This window comes from Acanthochromis polyacanthus, chromosome 17 (genome assembly GCF_021347895.1).
Source record: "Acanthochromis polyacanthus isolate Apoly-LR-REF ecotype Palm Island chromosome 17, KAUST_Apoly_ChrSc, whole genome shotgun sequence".
Classification (NCBI taxonomy): Eukaryota; Metazoa; Chordata; class Actinopteri; family Pomacentridae; genus Acanthochromis; species Acanthochromis polyacanthus.
Window position 1 is genome coordinate 22,942,999 of NC_067129.1, and position 25,980 is coordinate 22,968,978.

General features: G+C 39.4%; 1 protein-coding gene across 3 annotated transcripts in view; it reads right to left on the bottom strand.

Moving 5' to 3' along the window:
* Positions 1–25,980, bottom strand: part of ntm (neurotrimin) — a 528,885-nt gene that overhangs the window by 77,321 nt on the left and 425,584 nt on the right. For all 3 annotated transcript variants that reach the window (XM_051937546.1, XM_051937547.1, XM_051937545.1), the window contains one exon: positions 1,501–1,733. In XM_051937546.1, coding sequence (XP_051793506.1) covers positions 1,501–1,733 — 233 coding nt within the window. The remainder of the gene's footprint in view (positions 1–1,500; positions 1,734–25,980) is intronic.

The window sequence follows — 25,980 nt, forward strand, 5'->3', positions numbered from 1 at the left end:
CGGGCGGTGTGACCGGGCCTTTAGCAAACAACAAATAAAACATGTAATAAAAATTCTACCACTGATTTGTAAGCTGAACCAATCAAGCCTTTGATAGTTTATTATCTATTATTGAAGAATCTGTGGCAGAACATTGTAAAAAAAAAAAAAAAAGGTTAATTTTTAAAAAAAAATTTAAAGCTCAAATGTCCTCCAATTCTGGGATGACCCATATAGCCCTTTAGCAATTTAAGGTCTTTGTCAATTGTCAACTTTGTCAACCTCAGTCAATTAAAAGCATACAAACTATGTCTTCTGCACTCTGTGATGTCATAGAAGCCAAAGAGCTGATTGGCTGCTCATGCACATCGCTGATAAAGTCATCTAATGGTGCGTTCACTTGTTCTCATAGTTGCATCACTGGAACGTGGACATCGCACTTGACTTGGCCAACTATGCAGAACACATATTCCTTCCAGCAGCTGCATTTTTAGAAGTGGGTTACATTTGTTTTGTTTTTTTGTATACTATATTAGAGCTAAAGCTTATCATTGAATTATTCACATGGTGTAAATAAGTATCAGTATCACTTCAGAAGTTATAAATAATTGACTTTAGCTTCAAAATGCACTTACTTCTGGATGATTTTTTTTCCTGTAACAGGGTTGTTGCATTATTATTGTTTGGTATTGTGTTATAAAGCAAGTATGTTATAAATAAAGCTATGGGCAAGAAATCTAAACTTGGGAAATATTATCAAGTGCTTTCTCTGTTAGAAGCTTGGGGATGGCATCTTACGAGCAGCACTTTATGCTACATGGATCATCTGCATATCAAATCAGCTGCCTCAAACTGGCCCATTACACTATGTGCATACAGCACAATGCACCTCAATGTGTCTTGCATCCCATGAGGACTTTATCACAACCCCACACTTCATTATAGCCAAAGCATCTTAACATCTGGTATTCCCCATTAACCTCACCTAATGTAGTGAATGAGGTACACACTCCCCTCCCACTCCTTGAGCAAGGCATTTAGCCTGTAATTGCTCCAGTAGAGCAATACATGAGGAAATGAGATTTTAAAAAAATAAATAAAAAAAGGCACTGCATGCCTGTTCTGACTCTCTGGTTTGTTCACTTATGCCCTCATGTGCTGGTGTTCTTGAATAACACATCTCAACCATCAGTAACGTGTAGTGTGCACAGTGTGCAAGACAGCCTAAAACATCTCTGTGTTTTCAACATAGGAGGCGCTAACAATTACAATATCAAGAATCGCATTAGAACATTTGCAAGTGGTGGTACTGATGGCCACAGTTTCTCTTTCTGCTCTCTTAAATTTATGAACAAAATGCAAAGAAAGTAGCAGCGCATTAAAAGGAAATAGCAATTTTGCAGAAATTCAGACAGACATTTATTCAAACTGTTATCAATGCAACCACTGTCTAGTTATAAAATAGCAGCAGTGACATTAGTAGCACTGGCAGTGATGTTCTCTTTGTCTGTGTTTCGTTACCTTGGACGAGGATGTGCACTGAGGTGGTTCTTGGTCGACTGCTTGTCTGGACTGCGCACACATACTGCCCCTCGTCTGTCATGTCCACATTCTCGATCTTGATGGTAAACTCCTCTTGATTTAGGGTCACCAGACTCACTCTGGGATCCACCGACCACTTATCTTCTCCGGCATACAGTATACTCGACCGGTTTAGCCATGCTGTGTGTGTGACGACGTCCCCCTGTGCACACCTGGAAAAGAATGACATGTTTTTTTGTTTTTTTTTTAAAGCATCGGAAGTAACGCTCTTTCTGGTGTTATTTTAAGGTTGGGTCAAGTCCAGAGCAGTAAAATGTCGACCCAGTTTTCTTGCTTGACAAAATGTATACAGTCAAGCCAAGCAAACAATTCAAAAGTCTAATTTGTCAAGCACTACTCCCCTTCCTTCCAGTACATAAGGACTCTTTATTATTCATTGCTATTTTGTTTTTCTGCTCGGCTAGGGTGAACAATCATCCCACTGATTAGCGAAGCTTTAACCAGAGAGGAGGAATTAATCAGTGAAACCAGCTGGTGCAGTGTTTGGTTGAGCTGAAAACACGCAGGCTCTGGAATTCCCTTTCCTCGGCGGCTGTACAAACCCGCTGATGCATTTAAAGGCTGACCCTGTATCGTAAGACAGTGCAGAGAATGGAGCCCAGGTCAGCTGAAGTTTACATGCATATTCTCAGTGTCATTATAACAAATCAGCGATACCATTTCCGTTCCAGGATAAACAAGAGGGGATTTAAATGTACGATAATATTTTGATATGCAACACATGTACGCTGATACTCACTGAAATTAAAATAATAATATAATTTGAAGTATCAGTGATGACGTTAAGACCTTTCCTGGAATTTGGACAATTTATAATGAGCTTGGTAACTTCACACATTGTACATATGCAAATACAGCTCTCAAGCATTCATGTGATTTCTTTTGTAAATCTGCCCACACACTTGGTTTGTGACATTCAAAACTGATTCAGACAATAGGCTGAAACTGCACCGCTGTGCTCCATCGCAATTACAACAGATTGGTTTCACCAGTCACAAAACGCTGCTTTGATACGAGAGCAGGGCCACTGATCTTTGACTGTTCCCACAGAGCAACACATCTGCTGTATTTTCATGTTGAAGCCTTGGATCCTGCTGAGAAAATACTGACCCAGAACTACAGGAATTAGGTGGAACTTGCAAGTGAGCGTACCAGCGGAAGAGGAAATGAGTACATTGTACAAACACCGCATTTGGCTGCCAATTGTTTGTCATCTTTGTGTACTTAGCTTCCAGAAATATCATTTTCTGATGCACGGAATAGCAGGAGGTTTAAACATTTGAACAGTTTCTGAATTGCGGCAGTGCAAAAGGAGCTCAGCACTTTGCAACCGAATGACTCTCAGCTCCATTTACGCTGTCACAGCTTTTGTTACACCATCACTCACTTCCACTTCAGTGATGGCAGTAGGGTCAATGGCATCCTTGGGGCATTTGTGGTGCTATGCTAGGGAGGAAAGACAAAAAAAGGTGTGTGTCTCTGTGTGGGATTGTGTGTAATCAATACACGGGAGCAATAGCTTTCAAAAATAATGGATCATGGTGTACGTGAGAGGGTAAGGTTATCAATTTACTATGATAAAGTGGATTCAAAGAAGGGTTTTCATTTGTAATGGCTACAGCAAATTAACTCCACTGAGCTGTAAATGTATTTCACAGTGCAGACACACTGCCAAATGTTAACCTTTATAAATAACACCAACAACGGCAGGGTTTGAACTATGCCTTCCCTGGAACTTCCTTTTAAAAGGGTATGGTATGCCTGAAAACAAGAACTGATATGTAGAGAATTTAAGGTCACCTGCAGACACGCAACACATGTTGGCTCACTCGAGTGTAAAAACTGCAGATGAAAACTTTTGTTTCTTGGAGGAATTCCAACACACAACCTGAGCAACATATCTACTTTGTCAGCCTCAACGTCCTTGATAGACCATCACCTTAAGACATGTTCTCATCATTGCCGAATGCGAAACTATTTCTGATTCTCGATGAAGCAACACGTCTATTCCCCACACAACTGTGAAACACATTAAACACTTCACACTGAAAAATTCTGTTTCACTAAAAACAGAAGTAATACTGACATGTATAAATCCAGCAAAAGGCAAAATTTAAATGTGCTCTTTTTTTTTTTGCAAATTTTGAAATTGGCTGTAAATCTTAGAGATGCTGAACCATTTATGCATATACGAGCTAATTACACAGAGCTGCTATTGACAGGAATTGACCTTCAGGTTGAAATTACAACACAGAGAAGGCAGAAAGGCGGTTTGAGACTCTGTTACTGCTCTGAGGTGATAATTCAGCTTCTAGGATCACAATTCACCCCTCCAAAGTAAGCAAAATAACAGCATGCATTCTGCTCATTAATGTTTTTCAAAGGTACGGTTAGCAGAATCCTCTGAATCCTGGCAGGTTTGAAAGGCACCATGTCAACCCCAAAACCAGCCAGTGGGTTTGTAAGCCATGCTAAATATTAGCGTTATTATTATTTCTGAGTCCCCTCTACTTCTGTCCATGCTGCGCTGTTTCTGTATAGGTACAGGGTTATATACCACAATGATAAATGATCCCATAGACAGGCAAAATGTGACAGTAGCAAAAATCACTCAGAAACTGCTCACAGTTCTGGGGGTTCTTAAGAGTACAGTGAAAGGATTTCATACTCAATCATAAACGTATCTGCTCTAGCTTTCTTCAATGCAGATTGAAGGCAATGAGTCCCTCTGATGCTTTTCATGGCAGTTAAGGAGAGATTTGAGATTTAGCAACGTCAGGGATACATTTGTTTGCATCTTCTGAAAATATAAACGCGACTCAGAAAGAAAGTTTTAAATTACCTGTTAAGAGCTACAGTCAGGTCCTTACTTGTACTTGTCCCTTAAACATGTGTTGTAATTCCCACACCATTCATATGATTTTAATGCAAGTACCCTCAAATTAAAGCTGGAAGTCTACACTTAAAGCACATCTTGACTGTTTCATTTCAAATCCGTTGTGATGAAGTACAGAGCTGAAAATTCTCAAAATTGTGTCAATGTCCCAATATTTATGGCCCTGCCTATGAGCAAACGAGCTAGAGTGGCTGCGCTCCGGCCGATGCCTTCGCCTCATCAAGGGGAAAACAGAGAGACTCAAGAGGAGCTTTTCCCCTCAGGCTGTCAGGACGGTCAACTCTGACCTCCAGTCAGCGCCTCACTAACAAAGAGCATAAAAATTAAACTGTAAATATTGCAACACTGGACATGCACATGCCACAGACTGCACATCTGCTACCTCTTGCACTGTGGACATTCCATAAATACTGCATGTCCATTTTATTTGTCTTTATTTCTTGTATATTATAGTGCTGTCTATTTGTATTTTTTGTAGTATTTGTATTTTTCTTTTGTTTTATATTGTTACCTATTTTAACATTTCGTATTTATTAGACCTGGTGGACAGTCACTGCATTTCACCGTCATACTGTATGTGACAAATAAAAAATCTAATCTAATCTACGTGCCTTTCTAGTTCAGTCATATGGACTTTTGGCCTACCAATTTATTAGTCACTTGGACTTTGGAATTTTGATTACTCACATTAACATTATATCACAGATGAGTCATACAGTTAATTTTATGACTATGTTTTCTTTTCCAGCTTGGATTGTCTTGAACTGGTTTTCTTTTTAGGTTAGTACATAAGCGATACTCACAATATATTTATAAATAAATGAATAATTGAAATTAAAGAAGAAAAAAATCTTAAGACTGACGTGGTGAAGCATCTCCTCAATTCACCATGCATCACTATCAAACACTGAGATAGGTGGACTTCTGACACAGGCTGTAGTGCAACAGTAACGAGGATTAACGTGGTGCATAACATTAAACTCCTGCTCACACAGTGGCATGGAAACGTTTAGGCACCCGTCTGAGTCTGCATAATAATTTACTTTGTCTTCACAGAAAATGATCGCACTGGCATGTTATTCATTTACTAAAAAAACTAAGTATTGAGGTATTTTTCAATTTTCCAGACAAAGATTTTTATTGTAGCAATATGAAGCTGTATGAAATTAAATAAGATGTGAAAAATTGGCCGTGCAACAATGTGGGCACCCTTGTCATTTTGTTGATTTGAATACCTGTAAGTACTTAGCACTGATTAATTGGAACAGAAAATTGGTTTGCTGAGCTCATTAAGCCTTGAACTTCATAGTCAGGTGCATTCAGTCATGAGAAAAGGTATTTATGCTGGCCAATTGCAAGCTGTTCTTCTCTTTGAATCTTCTCTGAAGAGCGGCAACATGGGGACTTCAAAACAACTCTCAAACGACCTGAAAACAAAGATTGTTCAATGTTATGGTTTAGGGGAAGGCTACAAAAAGCTATCTCAGAGATTTCAGCTGTCAGTTTCCACTGTGCGGAACATAGTGAGGAAATGGAAGACCACAGGCACAGTTCTTGTTAAGGCCAGAAGTGGCAGGCCAAGAGAAATATCGGAGAGGCAAAGGCGAGGGATGGTGAGAACAGTCAAAGAGAACCCACGGACCACTTCAAAAGACCAACATCATCTTGATTCTGAAGGTGTCACTATGTATCATTCAACAATTCAGTGCACTTTGCACAATAAGAAGCTGTACAGGAGAGTGATAAGCAAGAAACCTTTTCTGCACAAACACCACTAACACAACTGCTTGAGATTTGCAAAATCACATTGGACAAGCCAGTTTCATTTTGGAGAAAGGCGCTGTGGACTGATGAAACAAAGACTGAGTTATTTGGTCGAACCATGGGGTGTCATGCGTGGTGGTAAAAGAAGACAGTATTCCAATAAAAACATTTGCTATCCACAATAAAATTTGGTGGAGGTTCCATCATTCTGTGGGGCTGTGTGGCCAGTGTAAGTACTGGAATCTTGTTAATGTTGAGTGTCAAGTGGATTCCACTCAATATCAGCAGATTCCTGAGAATAATGTTCAAGAATCAGTCACAAAGTTGAAGCTGGAGCTGGATGTCACAACGAGACAACGACCCAAAACACTGCCCAAAATCTACTCAGGCGTTCGTGCAGAGGAAGAAGTACAATGTTCTGGAATGGCCATCTCAGTCCTTAGACCTGAATATCATTAAAAATCTGTGGGATGATTTGACGCTGGCTGTCCATGCTCAGCAACAATCAAACCTAACTGAACTGGAGATGTTTTGTAAGAGGAATGGTCCAAAATACCTTCATCCAGAATCCAGACACTCAATAGAGGCTATAGGAAGTGTCTAGAGGCTGTTATTTATAGAGGCTCTACTAAACATTGATGTGACTTTTCTGTTGGGATGCCAAAATTTATGCACCTGTCTAATATAATTTTGATCCATATTGCACATTTTCTGTCAATCCAACAAACCTCATTTCACTATTGAAATATTACTGTATCCAGATCAGTTATTTGATAGATAAAAATGAAATTGCTGATCCAAACACCTAATGATTTCGAAATGAAAATAACTGAAATTGTCAGGGGCGCCCAAACTTTTTCATTTCACTGTATGAATTTTAAAGAGCTCAGTTATCTTACCAGTCTTCAAGGTCAAGGCTGTGGTCAGCGCCTCCTACGGAAATGCAGCCTTCAGTGGTTTTTGTTTAATTTGAGAGGGTCAGTGACACAGTAAAGACTTTCCTGGCACCGTGTTTACAGTGCCTTCCAATTTCCAATTCATGAGAAACTGCGTGGTCATGTTGTGTGAGTGGGAGTGCTACCACTTTGATTGCGATGAAAGCGCACACAGAAAGTCGTCAGATATGAGAATGCAGTGCTGGTCTTTCGACAGCCATTAAATAAGGAGCAAAGAGGAGGAATGATCCAGTGGCTATTTTGTTGAGTTTTCCACTACATGCCATGCTAGTAAAGTCTCTCAGTCTACAGAAATTTCCACTGAAACATCTGCATGAATATCAGTACAGCTGCCATTTTTTACCTGGTGTTACATGCTTGGCATAAGAAATATATTAGAAGTCAACATTCCTAGCAGTTAATTGGAATGATCCCCTTTAATGTGTATTTTTAGAACTTCATTGAAAAGGAAATCTGGTTTGACTTGGGTTGTTATTGTTATATAAACTATATGCCTCACCGACTAAATCCCCCAAGAGAGCAACAAGAAGAAAAACGAAGGGATAAATATTTTACATTCCATATATGCTCCTCTTATCGCTTCTGCACAGATGGCAAACAAAATTTAATCCTAATAAATTGTCAATCCTCTCAAAAGCATGAGAGGTTGAAGGGAAGCAGAGATGAGCTTAGGAGGTGAAACAGTAACTCTCGGCAAGCGGCTTCCCCGGCCCCCCCCCCCCCGTGTGGTTTTTAACGGTAATGTGTAGATCGTTAAAAAAATATGACACTTGTTGCTCCACAATCAGCACTCGATTTTACTTACATTACAGATCAATTGAGTGAATGCTTAATGTTCTGTCATCAGTGGCTTTGCTTGCAGGAACGCAGGCCTCATCTCTTTCAACAGTGAGTTAGTGAAGAGACTCACATTAGCCTGTAATGATTCAGATGCACTTAAGCTGAAGATGCTTGTGAAATTATGCTTCGTACATACTCAAACAAACCAAGGGCTCTTACATATCGTACTGGGACGTCAACTTGCCTCATTCATCAGAAATTGGAGCTGTGTTTAGTCAAAGATAAAAGTTAGTTACACTGTGTTGTGATATAATGTTAAGATTATGAACATTCACAGTAACAGTTTTGTTATCCTGCCTCACCACGGGAAGATTTAATGTGGAGATAACTGAAAATGAATGTGTGGAACTACACAAACTGTCCAAATTAGCAGAGGTAATTTTTTTTTTACTCGTGATAATAAAAATTAAATTCTATTCTAATCTGAGATGTAAAATTAGCAAAACTGAAAATTAAGTTAAGAGTCTGACTCATGTTTTTATTTAGGCACAAGAATCACATGTTATTTTATTTTCTCTCTTTTCTTCATGTCTTCTCTCTCCAGTTTAGGGCTCAAAACCAAACCTCAGTTACCCCTTTTCTACCAAGAAGAACCAGGTGCTAGCTTGGTGCTGGTGCATAGCTGGTTCAAAACTCGCACCTCCTAAGAACCACTTCGCTTTTCCATTGGCAAGCAGCCAAGTTAGAGGCATGTCATTGGGTGACCGTAAAACGTTAGTATGTTACTGCATACGTAGCCGTTCAACAATGTCCACGCCATACGGAAGGAGCTCATTGTAGCCGTGAAAGCGTTGTTCCTGGCTTTGCAAGAGTACATTGCGGTCCAGAAACCCATTTTCATCGTAGTCACAGGCAACAGATTTAATTCCTCACTTGAAAAGGCCCTCAATCACTGAACTTTTTTTATTCTTTATTTCCTGATACTCAGATCAATGGAGGATATCATGGAAGACTAGAAACATCTGCATATTTAAGACCTGTCTTAAAATCACTGCCAGAAAACAGCAGTGATGTGAATAACATTTTTTCTTTTTTTAAATGAACCAGACACTGGTGCCAGTTCTTCTACTGCCACAGTGTGAGACTTTTCGGCAGTGTCAGCACCTCAGCAGGGGCGACGCTTTGTGGTGCGCTACAGTTTTAGAACTGAACGTTCTGACTGTGTGAGAATCTGATGTTTCCACATTACAGATTACACAATCAAAGGCATTAAAACACAGGGCTACAAAAGAGTTTAGTGTGGGAGAGCTGCTCCGCAGGTGAGCTGTCCTGTGGGCAGACCTCCTGATGAAAATATTTCTCAACATTAAAACAAAAAACTAATTGAATGTAGGAACAATAAATGAGTTTAAAAACAAACAGACAACAAAACAGAAGTCTTTGCACAGTGGCCAGGATATGTCAATCTGGGAAGCAATTGTGATAACTGCTGCTTCTGTGGAGGGTTGACACATGTCAAGATACTACCAGTGTGTGGGATTTTACTCAAAAAGCAACGGATGTGGATGTGATGACACACATGAAAAACACCATAGAAAACCTAGTGCTGTGAGAAGATAAAAGGCTGATGTCCTATTAAAAAGAGGAAATTTGAGTTTTCACTTATCAAAAATAAATAAATCAACAAGCAAATGTTTCACATAATGATCATGTATGTCTATTAAATAAAACACGTAGCAGCAGTTCATAGTCTATCACTTTATAATAAGGGCAATTAAACACTGCACACAACTAACCCTAACTGTAAATGTAATTACAGATTTAACCAGTTCAGTGGCACAGTTCTGCCTTCATCCTGTTTTAGCGGGTTTTCTAGTCCAGACACGCACTCAGTTATGTTAATGTGAAGCCAATTAAAATGTGTTTTAATGTGCTATGGTTCTATCTGAGTCACTTTTCAGTACTAGTCATGCTTGTATTCTTACAAGGCAAGAGTACAAGAATGCAGTCACATGAAAGGCTACAGCTTAATATATGTCTGTCTTGGTCTCCTAACTGAACATATTCTATAAATTCTCACGCAATTATAATCTTAATAAGCCATGAAATATTTTCTGGGATTAAAACTCTTGTCATGTCACCCTCCTTGTGCTCAAATTTCATACATAATTAAAGGCATTATGGAGGATGTTTTTTTGTTTAATTTGTCTGATTCACATAAAATGAATATACTGACCTTTAGTGGACTTGTATGTATGGTCTCTAAAAGAATAAAAATTTTTAAAAAATAACTGTGGACATGGCAGGACCACAAAAACATCAGCCAATCAACGCGCTCGGACCGAGGCGTTTGCTTTGCTCCCTTTCCTGTCAATCAAAAATCTTCCGGCTCAGGCCTAGTTACGTAGATTACTTACGCCTTGGACTTACGTGTTTTCTGTATGTGTTGCTTTGGTACAGCTTCGTAGGTAGCTGGCGACTTGTTTTGCTCATCTTTTTTTACATAATGGCAGATAAAGATCCAGGGGGACCCAGCCGTAAAAGACAACTTTACGAGTGCTACGCAAGTTTCTGGACGGGGGCGTTTCTTCATAAATGTTAAGAGGGGGGAGGTTAAAGGGGGGTGAGGGAGAGGTTGTATGTGCGCATGCGCATGCTACATTCATAGTCGTAGGAAATTAAATCTCCTCTAATGCCTTTAAATAAATAAATAAATGGATTTGCCAAGATAAGGGCTCGGTGGTTAGCACTTTCGCCTTGCAGCTAGAAAGTCCCTGGTTCGCATCCCGGTTTTCCCGTGATCTTTCTGCATGGAGTTTGCATGTTCTCCCTGTGCATGCGTGGGTTTTCTCCTGGTACTCTGGCTTCCTCCCGCATCTTAATTGGTAATTCTAAACTGTCCATAGATGTGAATGCGAGTGTGATAGTTTGTCTCTATTTGTAGCCCTATGATAAACCGGTGTCCTGTCCAGGGTGTCCTCTGCCTTCCCTGGGATAGACTCCAGCCCGCTGTGACCCTAATGAGGATTTAGCAGTGTACAGATAATGGATGGATGGATGGAATTGCCAAGATGATGATGATGATGGGTTTCACGCTCAGGACCTTTCATTGGGATAATTTAGTTTGTACGCAACCTTTTAGCTACACACAGAGACGGCATAAAGACTAATGGTATCTATGCAGAGTAGAGAACATGAACTTCCATTTTATAACCATTGTGCAGCTGTAGGGCTGGTGTGTGACAATACAAATCAAATAAAACACAAAGAACTATATTACAACAGAAAATGAACAAAAATCAAATCATTAGAGTACTGCTGTCATTTAGTGCCAATGGTTCAATTAGCACTAGGCTAGGCACTTTCTTTAGTGTAATTACTTCATACTTTATATGCACTCGAGATCATGAGACAGACTATACCCCAAGATTACTACCTAGTGATAGGATGACATATCCGTTGTTTGATGTTTGTTTAATAAACTTGCTTTTTAAAGCTTTTTGATTCAGGATTCAGATAACTTTATTTATCCCCGAGGGGCAATTCAGTGTGCAGACATGGGTCGCAGCAGGACAGGACACTATACACACATTCCACACACATTGACTTTGATATAATAATGAAATTGCAATAAAGGAAGGATAAATGTAACACAGGAAAACAATGTTTTCTAAGTGATTGTGGCAACAGCCAGAAATGATTTATGCAAGTGTAACCTGAAACTGAATGTTTCTTGTGAGGCAATCAGAATAAATGAGGGCCATTGTGTGCTCAATGTTACCATGCTGTGAAAGAAAGGAACACTTGTGGCAGATTTCTCACAGTATTGAAGCGCAATTTTCTGGCAGCAGTTTATTTTAGGAAGGGGGAACTAAACACACAAATGACAGTAATTTATAGTGGGCCTGATTATACGCCATCTGATTATTTCAAAATTGCAAAAGATCTGACTTTTTAACTGAATCTTAGACTGAGTTCATTGCTAAAAACATGTATTAATGCACGTTTGAGCGGAGTTAAATGTTTTTCAACCTCAGCACATATAAATGATTTTTAAATATCACATGTCCTGCAGTGCTTCAAGTAACTGAAGATAACAAATGATCTATGCTGCCTTAAAAGCCTTTATTCAGCTTTTATTGAAGTCAAGGCAACAGATATTAGAAATTTACTAACCTGTACACCGTTGTTCTTATATAATGTGTAGGGAGCTTATTTTCTAGCTCATTTCCAGCCCCCAAAATATTTGGTTAAAGCTGCTGTCCGGAGTTTGAATCGCAGCGTCTCCCAAAACGCTGTTGGTCCCTCCCTCCGTCCCTCTGATTTCGCCCCTTTATTTGTGCACGTGCGCAGTACATGAGAGAAGTGCCCGGAGTGCTGCAGCATCTCGCCTGTTTTGCTGTTTTCCCCTCTTCTACATTTAGTACATTTAGTAAATAATAAAGGAATTACGTTAGAATGCTGTATTGAGTCTAACTTGTCCTAATACCAAAATAACATGAATCTGCTAGGACGAACGAGTAAAGTTTCAGTATGTGATTACACTCGTGTATCCCTCTCAATGACGTTGTTTATCAGACTTAGTGCATTTACACGTGTATATGTGTTACATTGTTTATTTATTTCTATCTAGAGTTCAGAATTCCACGACTCCTCTGATGAAGAGTATGTCCCAGACGCCCCAACATCTTCCTCCAGAGGTCGGGCATCTAAACGAAGCCGTCAGGCGGGCTATGGAGGCCGTGGTCGGGGAGCGACGCGAGCACCCTGAGCCAAAAAACGTCCTGCAGTCTCTTGGCCTGACAAGCCGTGGGATTGGTAACTTTTCTGGAAGTTGCTGAGCCCTGATGCTCTCTCTTTCACAAGCAAAACAAATGTGCACGCGGTTGCGTAGTGCGTAGCTCGCCCACCTCTGCATGGGCTTGCTTGCTGTGCGCGTAACCGTTGATTGACAGCATGACAAAGCTGAAGCTCGAACTTGATTGGTCGGCAGCGACCGGCGCTTTTTGGAATAACATGGGGGTCTATGAGAGGAAGCTCAGGAATAAATTTTCATATCGCGTTATACTAACTTTATATTATAGTATCGAACTAGACTAACACATTTAAGCTTTGTTAAAAAATGATACATAAATTGAAAACAAACGGAAACTCCGGACAGCAGCTTTAATGAAATATTGAGTTTGAAAGAAAAGAAAATCCATTTATGTAACTGGTTTTGATTTTACAAGAAAAAAGCTACACAGTCAGTTGTTCATTTCTAACATCAGAAATGATATATAATTTACAAAACAATACAAACTGAACTGTTTAACTTAGGCACAGTAAGGCAAAATTATTTGTGTAGCACAATTCATACACAAGGCACTTCAAGATGCTTTACAGTGGCAAAGAAATGCATTCAGGAACGTATTTATAAAGACGATTTAAAAGTAGACATTAAAATCATAGAAATAAAACATAAAAAAGCACTGAAAGTCAAGAAAATAGATTTAGCATTTAAGAGTAACTAAAACGAACAAAATGACTTACAGTAATAGAGGCACCAGTTTGAGCAGACCTCGTGTTTTCACAAAGTTTATTCCACAGGTGAGGAGCATGATAGTTGAATGCTGCTTCATTATTTTTGATTCTGATTCTGGGAACACAGTGAACATGTACCCGATGACCTGAGGCCTCTGAATGCTTCATATGGAGCTAGTAAGTCCAGGATGTGTTTTGGTCCAAGACCATTCAGTGCTTTGAAGACCGAGCAAACTTTTGAACTCTACATTCTGCCTTCAATTAAACTGAAATTGAATCAGAAGCCCACCTGCACTCAGAAAATTGGTTTGATCACTGTCTCCTGGATGTTTGAGCACCACTGTGCAGAGTTGTAATAACCTCTGTAATTTACTTATTTATATGATTTTATTTTTTTTTTAAAAAAACATGTTTTTTGCCCTTTACAGGATAAGGCAGGCAAATATACACTACCGTTCAAAAGTTTGGGGTTACTTAGAAATGTCCTTATTTCTGACAGAAAAGCATTTTTTTTCAAAGAAGATAACATTAAATGAATCAAAAATCCAGTCTAGACATTGTTAATGTGATAAATGACTATTCTAGCTGGAAACGGCTGATTTTTAATGGAATATCTCCATAGGGGTACAGAGGAACATTTCCAGCAACCATCACTCCTGTGTTCTAATGCTACATTGTGTCAGCTAGTGGTGTCTAAAGGCTAATTGATGATTAGAAAACCCTTTTGCACTTGTGTTAGCACATGAATAAATGTGTGATTTTTCATGGAACACATGAAATTGGCTGGGTGACTCCAAACTTCTGAACAATAGTGTAGCAATAACATCGTATCATATGTTGCCATAAGTTATGCTGCCCTTCTCTTCAGAGTGTCAAACAAAAATAAACATGTGTAAAGCTGCAAGCACCTTTGCTATAAGTACTAATGCATTCCATCTCTGTGCTGAAGAAATCACGAAATAAGCGCTGTCACAACCTGGTGAAAAAGAGTCCATTGAGCTGCTTAATGCGGCACTGTAATCAAAATGATGGGGCCATTACTTTACCAAAACCACGCAATCATTAGGAACATTTCTGTGTCAACATACTCGTCTGCGTGTAGGATGTGGGTGGAATACATCTGCTCTCTGTGTCTTTATGCACTCCAGTGGTATTTGCACTGGGAAGGTTCAAACACGTAGGCCTACTGCTTACTTCATCATCAAGATGCCTGACCTGATCTGTGCCTACACAGATCGTGCTGCAGCTGCTAGTTATAGGTGTCCATCACACAAGGACGGATCAGATACACTCCTATTTTAATCATACTTCCATTTGCTGTCTCGACAACGCTTCGTCCTCTGTAGGATGGTGGAGCGAGTCCGAGATTCCGAGTCCGACTAGAGGCAGTGCCGCTCTTCTATGGAAACATGGCAATTAAGTCTTCCTCTTACTAATGTATAACAACGATGACAACAACTATACAAACAATACTAATACAATACGACAAAACACGACTGCTAATATTAATAACAAGATGAAGAAGAAGCTATGAACATATGGTGTGAGTCTGTACTAGAAGCAGTCATTTAAGCAAGGCCACACATATGACCTCTTCCATGCTTCACTGATGTGCAGACAGAGTGCGGATCTTGTCTTCCTCCAAATTTGTTTTGCTTTCATTATGGACACAGAACCTTTCTGGCTCGTCTTGGTATATTTTGGCAAATTACAATCTAGTGTTTGAATTCTCATTGCTGATCAGGGTCATTCCAGAAATGGAGGACATCTGGGCTTCAAAATTTTTGAAGAAATAACCTCCTCTTTCACAATTTTCTGCTACATGTCCATCAATAATAGGTAACATCCTGCAGATCTCCTCTGCAACACGACCTGCTGCTGCCTCTCTCTCCCTCCTTCACCGTACTGATTCTGCAGCTACATATAAGGCTATGCAAGTAATACTTTCTTTCTGCTAAATAGGTGAATTAAGACGTTACAACTGACTTGTCAACTCTGAACTCTAAATTCATCACTGCTCTGTCAAGTGCCTCCAGTGAGAACCACTATTATTCATTTACTTTGCTCACCTGCATCCATTAACTCACTGTCTGTTGTGTTGCTGTGTTATTATTTGTTTGTAGCAATAGTTAATTAATGTTTTCTGTGTACTTATCATCAGTGGTACTACCTGTTTCTTTGTTTAGGAACAAAGAAATCAGAATTTCTGATTAAATGACTGATAACTAAGAATTTAAATGGTGTGACGCTACAGTTTTCATTTTATGTTGTTATTCTTATTTTACCCACCTTAATTTTGTTTGAGCATGAGACAAATACAGTCTTTGAATTTCGATTGGTAACTAAAGAGCAGTTCAGTCTCATTGCATTCAACCTCTAACTATATCACACAAACAAAGCATCACTTACAGTAATAAGATAATGCCCTACACTGTACAGTATAAAGCAGCTGGGCTAAAGTGAATTGTATCATGGCACTGTGTGAAGGTCGTGCGGTGTGAGATACATTAAAAAGATTGCTTTAAGTGTCCCTGGCTTATTTCCAGTCTTGGGGCTGGCTGTACAAGGATGACGTTTAAGACTTCAGGGATCTGAAACACCTTCCAAATCTCATAAAGGCATAGACACGGCTGAGATAGAGGGTATGGCAAGTCAATAACAATATGCCGTGTCTGTTTAGGTGCGTCTTTTCTTTTTGTCAGACAAGCATATACTGCTAAGGTATGCGATCATTTCATAATTATTTAATGCTACTAGTCGGTGAAGAACACTTTTTCTTTGTCCTTTCGATATTTAATGCAGTCTTTTAATAAGACAGACAGACAGACAGACAGACAGACAGACAGCATAAATGAATATGAAAGCCTGGATTCAATACTACAGCACTGATGGAGACAAATAAAGCAACAACAAAACAAACAAAACACAATCATATACATCCTGGCTTCTTTAATGGATCCTCCTGGGTGTTTCAAGGTCCAAGTCCAACAGCCTCCTTCTCCTCATTATCACCATCAGCTTCCGACTTTGCATTTCCATAATACAATGGCATCTTAACGCATCAAAAATCATTACCGTGTCTGTCTTGGCCCTGAGGAAGTGTTAACTCTAAAACTGAGTGATTATTTCAGTGGCTGCCTTGCAGGCAGGAAGTCGAGTCTTTTATATATTTATTTAATCAGGGGCGGCAAGATTAAGAGGTACAACTCTTGAGAGTAATAAATAGTTGTAATATACAAGCTTGGACATGTTCCAGAGAGCATTACTCTTTCAAACAGTCAACTCATCATCGCTGCATTGTGTCCTCAGTGTAACTGCTGAGCTGTTTATCTGTTGCCAGTTACCACAGATTTGCAGGTAGTTACATGCGTCAGCTCAGCTCAAAAGAATGATTGAGCAGCACAATGGAAAAGGGACTAATGTATTGAACATGGCTACAAGTTGAATTGTCTTTTGTTTGCAGTGTTTGTTGTGGCATCCATTATGCAGACAAAGTGTTGATTTAGAGAAGTCCCTTATTGTGAGGCTTGTGGAGCATTACAGAAATTTGTGCCGTTTGCTGAGATATTCTGAACCACCTACAAGCTTGTTCACTGGAAAAGACATGAGGCAATTTATCTCAGCGGTGGCAATGTGCCTTTTTTTGGTAGCATGGCTCGAGGAATTGCAGCCTTTAGTGGTAATTATCAAATGTTTACATAGCTCCTTAAACTGAGACGCTGGACAAGCCAAACATTAAAATTGCGAAACATCAGCTTATAGTGTTACTATTGTAAAGAACAGCCTCAGGACTGTGGGCACTTGACTGTGCTTCTTATGCCTCAGTTTATTCTAACTGCTGCTAATGGAAATGCAGAATTCATCACTTTTCTTATGCATATTATAAAAGAAGGACAAGTTTACAAGTGTAACTGAAATGTAAGAAAAAAAATTTCACAAAAATTTTTGTTTTTGAAATCGTAAATGAAACACAAGCAACAGAAAAACAGTGTGTGTGTGTGTGTGTGTGTGTGTGTGTGTGTGTATATATATATATATATATATATATATATATATATATATATATATAATTTTTTTTCAAAGACATTGAAAGTGCTTGAGCTCAGAAAAAAGTCTTAAAATGTTGAATATAGTGACTATATTGCACTTTGAGTTTGCAGTAATCTGTGAATGCAGTAGACGGATGAAAAATGCACAGATAACTATAAATGAAACAAACATTTTTGCCGTTCATGTATATGTCTATTCATTGATTCAATCATCAACTGAAATTTATCTGAATGGAAAACACTTTGCTTTTGTGTCAAATATTGCTATCTGACACTGTAAGTAATTAGAGTATTTTTTTTATCATGTCCCACCACTAATATATATATATACACACACACACACACACACACACACACACACACACACACACACACACACACACACACACACCATATAGAGTCAAAGTGACTTGCAAAATGTGCACTAAAAGCACCATTTACTTTTAGTACAGCTTCACATCTGTCAAGTTAAGCATTATCTCATGGTTCTTATTGTTCAACTATTTTAAGAGCTGTATGTCGGGGAAGGAGGCTGATGAGCTATTGTCTTAATTAGGCCTAGAGTTCAATACTCAGAGTCCTTATATAATACAAGCAGTAAAGACAGAAGCATTAACAAGAGAACTCTCAGTGATTGCATGTCTAGCGTTTGAGTTCTGAGACAGAAATAAGTATGTACCAACAGATTTTTTTCCCCCCAGTAACATGCAGGGAAATATCTAAATATGCCATGGTGTAACAACATCGAACTAATTTTCCACTGAAAATCTCTATGTGTAATAGTGTTGATTGGTTTAGAGACTCCACTGTCTGAAAACTACACTTTAAGGCTGGTGGACTTCAGAGACAGATTGAAAAGCAACAGTAGCCTTTCCTCTAATAGTCAATATACAGAAACACAATTTCCCACATTACCCCTTGGGTAACTGGATATATTATTTTCTTTTAATCCCTTCATTGCATTACATTGTGGAATTGTTACTCAATTCAGTTCAATTAATTTTTATTACCTTGCCAAGGAACGCCGTAGAGGTTATGTGATGATCGCTGTTGGTTTGTTGGATTCGCAACATTTCTGAAAATGATTTGGATGAAATTTTCAGGGAAGGTGAGAAATGACACAAGGACCAAGTGATTAGATTTTGGCAGTGATGTGGTCTATCGTCTGGATACAAAGATTTCTGTATCACTGCGGCATGGCATCACTGTAGCTATGACAACAAGTGATCAGATGATTGTGAACCTGCTACAAATCCACTGCTGCGGACCACAAGTTCTTTAAAGATTTCATACGTCAGAAATTAAATGACTGAGCAGCCTTGGTGGAGTACTGCACTATTTGAGTGCTTTTCTAGTTTCCTGCTCGGACCAGACCTACAAGAGTACTTCTTCCACAATCCAACTGATAATATCACATGTTCTGTGTAATGGCAGACTGTTTAAACTGACTGACTGACAAATTTACCCATGCAGATTTATCTGGACTTACCTGTTGGAAATGATACAAGGTACAACTGACTAAATTGTCGTGGGAATTGAGTCCCATCAATTCCCACCACCCGTTACATATATAGGTCACGCGATTCGGTATCTATATATAATGTACACATGCATAATACACAGCTGTGCTCAGCACAAGGTCATTTTGTTTCTCGGTTCATCTATATTAAATGGTCACATACGTTGCCATGATTTCTGATCATCAATAACTAAGGAACAAATAATGTTTTTTCCAACAAAAATGTTGCATTTCTGACAATGTCATGTCAGGGAATGAATAGCCTTGGCAGAGTACTGCACTGTCTAAGTGCTTTTCTAGTTAATATAGTGCCAATTCACAACACATGTCATCTCACAGTGCTTAACACAGTAAGGTACAGACCTTACAAATTTTAAACAAGGAACAGAGAACCCAACAATCCAGAAATGCCTTTGGATTCCCTACAAGCAAGCAACAACGTTGGGAAAGAACAAAAAAAAAACTCAGACAAACCCAGGCTCAGGGAAGGACTGGTTGTGTTGAGAATAAAGGTGAGGGGCGGTGGGGGATAGCAGGATGGCATCCATTCTTAAAATAAATTAATCTTGTCAAATGTGTTGTGGTGAAATGTGTGGCTTGTGTGTAATCAAAGGTAGTAATTATGACTGCAATGAAAACCTGAAAGGGGAACATTTTACAGCAATAACTGGATGTAAAAAAAAAAAAAAAAAAAAAAAAGAGAATAAAAAAATACTGAAAGCAAAGCAGAATACTGACAGGTAGTAAAATAAACTGTAGACCACCTGCTTTCATAATGTTGAGAACAAAGTATACCACACTGTATCTTGGATAAATTTGAAAGGCCCAAAGGAGGCTGGGGGTGTATAACATGTTTTTTACGTGTTCATTTATGCTTGCAGATCTATTGTCTCATAATTCATCCATGACCACATTGCTGCTTCAGTTTATCCCCCCCCCCAAACTTGGAGAGGTTACTCATAGGTCAGACGGCAGAGTCAGATGTGGCTTGTTCTCATCCTCGGGGAGGCCCTTAAATAAGGAGGAAACACTTGCTTGGGGAGTACATGAATTGTCCCTGAAGGAGTTTCCACAGACTCAGAGCAATTGACATGGCCAAGAAATATCCACACACAGGTACGAAGTGTTTCCTGCTGTGTCCCAAACTGACACACGAAAATAGGCCAGTTAGATGCCCCCTGCTCACTCTACCACCCTCTGTTTTCACAGCGCAAAAGAGAGCGAAGACACAAGCTGGTGGGATGTGGCCAGCAGCTCCTCTGATGATAATCGAGGCTCAGTGTCTGCAAAAGTGTATGAGCTTTGCTTAATTGAGCCGGACACAAAGCTAAGCCACGGATAAAAGTACCCCCGTGAATAACATCAACGCTCTCACAGCTCTACACATCAGGTCAAATTTGCTGGAGCACTCACTTCCACTTGCCTTGTATAAACGATTTTGCACAGTGTAAAGTGAATGCAATAAATCAGATGCCACAAGCCCCACCCCCACACCCACCCCCACTCCTGCTGCAAAGCTATCGGAAGTTAGAGGGGGCCATTTCAAGTGTTAAGTTTGCTAATGGCTGGAATGTGTCATACATTTTTCAGTCTCGAGAGATTCAGAGTAGCCAGCCCGTTTTGCAGGAATGGTTAATTTATCAGCCCACTCCAACCACGATTCATTAAAGCCCATGATTCTAATCCCTTGTATAGCCGAGTCTTGTCTGACGAAATGAAATAGAACTTACAAAAATGTGAGACATGAGACAAGAATCTCACAATGTCATCAAGAAAAACTGTCTCCTGCTGCAACACAGTTAATAGAATTTGCGGTCGACAATGCCCAATTGGTTTTTATAATTTTGGAGCCCTATACACTGCAGTCAATTCCGCCTGAAATTTCTACTAAAGTTCGCTAATATCCATCCATCCATTCTCTATACACCGCTTTATCCTCACTAGGGTTGCGGGGGGTGCTGTAGCCTATCCCAAATATGGGACGCACAGCACGAGGTGCACGTTCACGAAAACTAGCTATTTGTGGATTGTTTACTGATTTCAAGACATGTTTTGGACAAAATATTTTACTGGCTTGTTTTGTCTGGATGTCCAAGGTTGGATTATGGCTGTTTTTTGTGGAATATTTTCATCTGTGACTAGTTATGAGCCTTCAAAGGTGAGTTGTGCTGTTTACGTTATTTGTTGTTTGTTGGAGAAATGTGTTTATATTACCTGCTGTGGTAATCACATCTGAAAGTGGTTTATACCGGCGGATTCATGAGAATCTAAGCTTTCCATGGGTGTATAGTGTTTGTATAATCGCGTTTGCAGCTTCAGACATTTAAGGAAATGCTTATGCAGATCAGAAGTGCAACGGGAACTTTCATGAACTTTCATAAACTTTTTTTTTAAAGAACTTTCATGCATTCTTTGAGTTTACAACACTAATTAATTTTTGTTTTTTGAGAATATTACAATTAGAGGACCTTGTTCTTTAGTATAGTGTTGGTAAACTATGATATCTGTAAAGTTGTGAACAAAAGTTTATATACGCTTGCAAACACCATACACATTGTGGCAGTCTTGAGCTTTTCAATGACTTCTATACCTCCTAATTTTCTATGATGGAATCATTGAAACACACGTCTGATGATTTGCTGGATGGAAAATATATTCTCTCAGTCATGTTTATGAGGTAGTCTCCTGGAATGCTTTTGAATTAACAGGTGTGCCATGTCAAGAGTCAATTTGTGGAATTATTTGCCTTCTTAATGTATGTGAGGCACACAGTTGTGCTGTACAGAGGTAGGGGTAGTACACAGCTGACAGCCCTATTTGACTACTGTTGTAATCCATAGTATGGCAAGAACCACTCAACTCAGTAAAGAGAAACAACAGTCCATCATTATTTAAAGATGTGAAGGTCAGTTGGGTTCAAGAAGTTTGAATGTATCCCCAAGTGCAGTTGCAAAAACCATCAAACGCTACGACAAAACCGGCTCACTCAGACCCCTGTTGACCACAAGTTAACGGCACCTTAGATCAGACCCCACAGAAATTCTTCACAGAGTTCTAGTAGCAGACAAATCTCTACATCAGCTGTTTAGAGGAGGCCTTCATGGTACAATTGCAACAAAGAAGCCACTACTGAGGATGAACAACAAGAAGAGAATTTTAGCCTTCCACCTTTTTACACATTAGAAAAATCATAAAGTTACCATCTGTCATCAAGAGTTACGCTAATGACTGTCAGTCACACCTCAGTGGAGATGTCCATTTTTCCATGTAACAAAAAAACGGAAAGTTTTCAAACTCAGTCTGCAAACAAAGAAATAAAACTCAAGTGGAGAAACACCATAAGTAAATCATAATCCAAACAATCTTAGGTACAAGTTACCTCCACTCAAACACTATCTATGTGGTTCATTGCTAGAAATACGCTGCACACGATCCATTTTTGTTTATCTTTAACAAGAAGCCAGGGGCCCAGTTAGCCATATGAGCTGTGTGCTATATTGACAACTTATAACAGTGTATACTGTGTAACACAGCTGGATAAATTCACACATACAGGGCGAAGTGACGGTTTCATTGCTCTGAGATATATTTCTCTCATACTAGTACTGCTCCCAGCAGCAGAATGATAGCTCTATTATCATCACTTGTCAAATTAACGCCTTGTGGGTCTCTTTAGTTGCTACCGGCCAAACATACAAATTTACTGTCAGTTGGCTATATTCATAAAAGAACAAAAATGTCTAGAAACTGTAAATAACTGAATAATAAAAAAAACCCCACTGCTGCCTGAGTTTGAACACACATTTACATTACTGGAGAAAAAACTACATCCGACTGAAGCTTCAGCTCCAAATCAGAACATTCTGGACACCCAAACAGACACATACAAATGAAAGTGCCTTTTGCCAAGAATGCCCAGCGGCCATTCATAAACTTATTCAGCCAAAGAGTACAAAGAGTGTAGCGGGGCCAGAAAGAACGAAGCACAGGCCAGCACGCTTGTCATGCTGGGGCATTTAAGACCTTCAGTGTTTCCTTATGGACCAGGTCATCTGTCAAGAGCACATGCCAAATATCATTCAGCTCAGCTGTGTCTGCTGACGGCTATATACTGAATATTTTTGTCCTTCGCTGTGTGTGCATTTATTACACTCTCAGGATCGAGATGTTATAATATTATTGAAAAATATTTTTGCACACACGTGGACTTTCTGAGCCTGTGTGATGGAATAATGTATGAATTAAACGTAGGTCATTCCAGAATTGGGGGCCATTTTACATCTCACCCATCAAGTTTCAAATAATGTATGTACAAAATACTAAAGCAGGAAGTTGTTGTGTAAATTTACTTGTCTGGAGACCATATCTAAAAAAAAACTAGAAGAAAAAAAATTTGTGAAAATGTTTTTAAAAATACCAAATAAGTCTTTTCATTTATTTGTATTATTTTCTACTTTGTGATGTCTTCAATATAAATCTACAATGCAGAAAATACTTACATAAAACCACTGAATGAGAAAGCGTGTCCAAAGATGAAGTCAGGACCGCATCACTGCCCCTTTCTAGGGCCTAAAAATTTGTCATTTTTATTCATCTCAAATAATTCTTCTTCACTGAACACCTTTGCACTTGGCAGACTGCAAAAAAGAAAAAAAAGAAAAAATTCTATTATGTCTGCACTGCCTGTAGACACCACGGTCCTATTACCACACTTGAACTTGTTTTATGGCTCTAATCCAGGTTGTTTTCTCCTGACTAGAGCCTTGCTTACTCTCAGATGTATGTTGCTTTGGATAAAAGCGTCTGCTAAATAAAATTGCAGAATTGTAATAAAAACAGCATCTTTTACAGTCACAGATGCAGGAGAAAATCAAACCAAAGTTCATTGCAGTGCATGACATCAGGTTCCATTTAAAATGCACACAGAGAGCACACTGATCCTCTCTGGAGGTCGGAAGAGCAAACATCTAACAAAGAAATAGCTGGATATGAGATTCAGCTTCGACTGCAGCTTGGATTCAATCATCATTAATAATTAAAAGGGGCCATTAGAAACACAGCAAGCAAAGGATATGTCTGCTTACAGCACTTCTTTCTCTAAGATGTAAAAGGGAGGATGGGGTGGGGTGGGGGGTTCTTGGTCATGAGATAAAGGTATCCCTTAAGAAGCTGTTCATTCTCTGGTTGCACTCACACTGCTTACCTTCCTAAGACATGTGCCTGTGCTTTTTAATCACTGCCTCTAGCAGTTTTGCTATGGTTTTGAAACTGCCATTGTTTTGCCCTGGACTCTTAGAAATTTTCTCCAAACAGTAGATAAAGTTTGATTTTAAAATTAAATGGCATATATTTGTCTGTTTATATGGCAATGGAACAACAAGTATCTCTCTACATTATATTTGAGGTGGACAATTATTATAAATACTCTGCCCAGGAACATGGCAGAGCTATGGGACGATCAGCATTGGTTTATCTATCTGTTGGATGACATTTCAGGGAAGGTCAGAAATGAAACAAGAACCAGTTTATTAGATTTGGGCAGTGATGCACCTTTTTAGTCTGATTCACATTTTTTTTAAAGAGTGATGTGTCATTGATAACGACACCATGTCACTGTAACTATGAGAACAAAGGAACACTGTCAGCTAAGCGCGATCCTACTACAAATCGTCCTCTGCAGACTTATCAGGACTCATCCATCGGATATGATACAAGCAAGGAGAAGCCTTGGTGGACTCCTGTGCTCTCTGGGGGCTTTTGTAGTTATTAGTAGTAGTAGTAGTAGAGTAACAGGAGCATTGTATTTGGAATTGTAACATTACCCATGTATATATACTTGAAAAACAACTGAAATGTGCAAGTCTTCAGCAGTTGACACACTGGTATCCTGGGTTCCCACAGTGAGGAGACTCCATCCATCCATTATCTATTCACAGCTTAACCCTCATTGGCATCATGGGGTGGGGTGGGGGGCGCTGGAGTCTATCTCAGCTCTGGACACTCTGGACTGGTCATCAGTCTATCACAGGGCTACATATTGAGACAAACAGTCACACTTACGGACCGTTTACCACTGTAAACCTTATCATGTTTTTGGACTGTGGGAGCAAGCTGGGGAACCCAGAGAAAACCCATGCATGCACAGGAAGAGCATGCAAAGAACATGCAAACTCCATGCAGAAAGATCCCAGGAAGGCCAGGACGTGAACCGGGGCTCTTCTAGCTGCAAGGCAAAAGTGCTAACCACCAAACCACTATGCAGCCCTTTGCGGAAGACTCTCAGTGGAAAAATCCTTGTCAAACTCCTCTTAAAATGACATGGTACTGTTTTGTTTGACTGTTCAGGGGCCATCACACATGAGACCTAACGAAAAACAAAGTTATTGTACAGAACCTATGAAGACATTAACCTGAGTACAAAGTATAAGCCAAACAAGGTGAAAGAAGAGAGAGAGAGACTGGCTGATTATCACCCCCTCATATAATGGAGACCAGGTGAACTGAATCACCGTAATGCCTGACCCCATCCGGCAGACTCCTGTAAGGATAACCTTGTCCTATGTTATAGCTTCACATGCATCTCCCTAGAAATGTAACTACAAGCTTTGGGAAAAGCAAATTTTGTTCACCATTTAAAAGCTTTAACTGCAATATGATCTGCCCCATTTCCACTGTTTGAAAACACCAAGGGGCTCAACAGAGAGGCATACAAACCCTACAGCTAACTAGATTGCGTGACACAGACACACCACTGCACACATAAATGTTAACCATGGTGTAGGTCACTTGCATAGGCCACTACCTCCACAATATTTACTGTTACTAAATGTCATCGATTAATTTTCTGCCAAATGAATAATTGCAGGAGAACCCACACATCTGTCCCTAATCTGCTTGCTTGAGTTCACACTT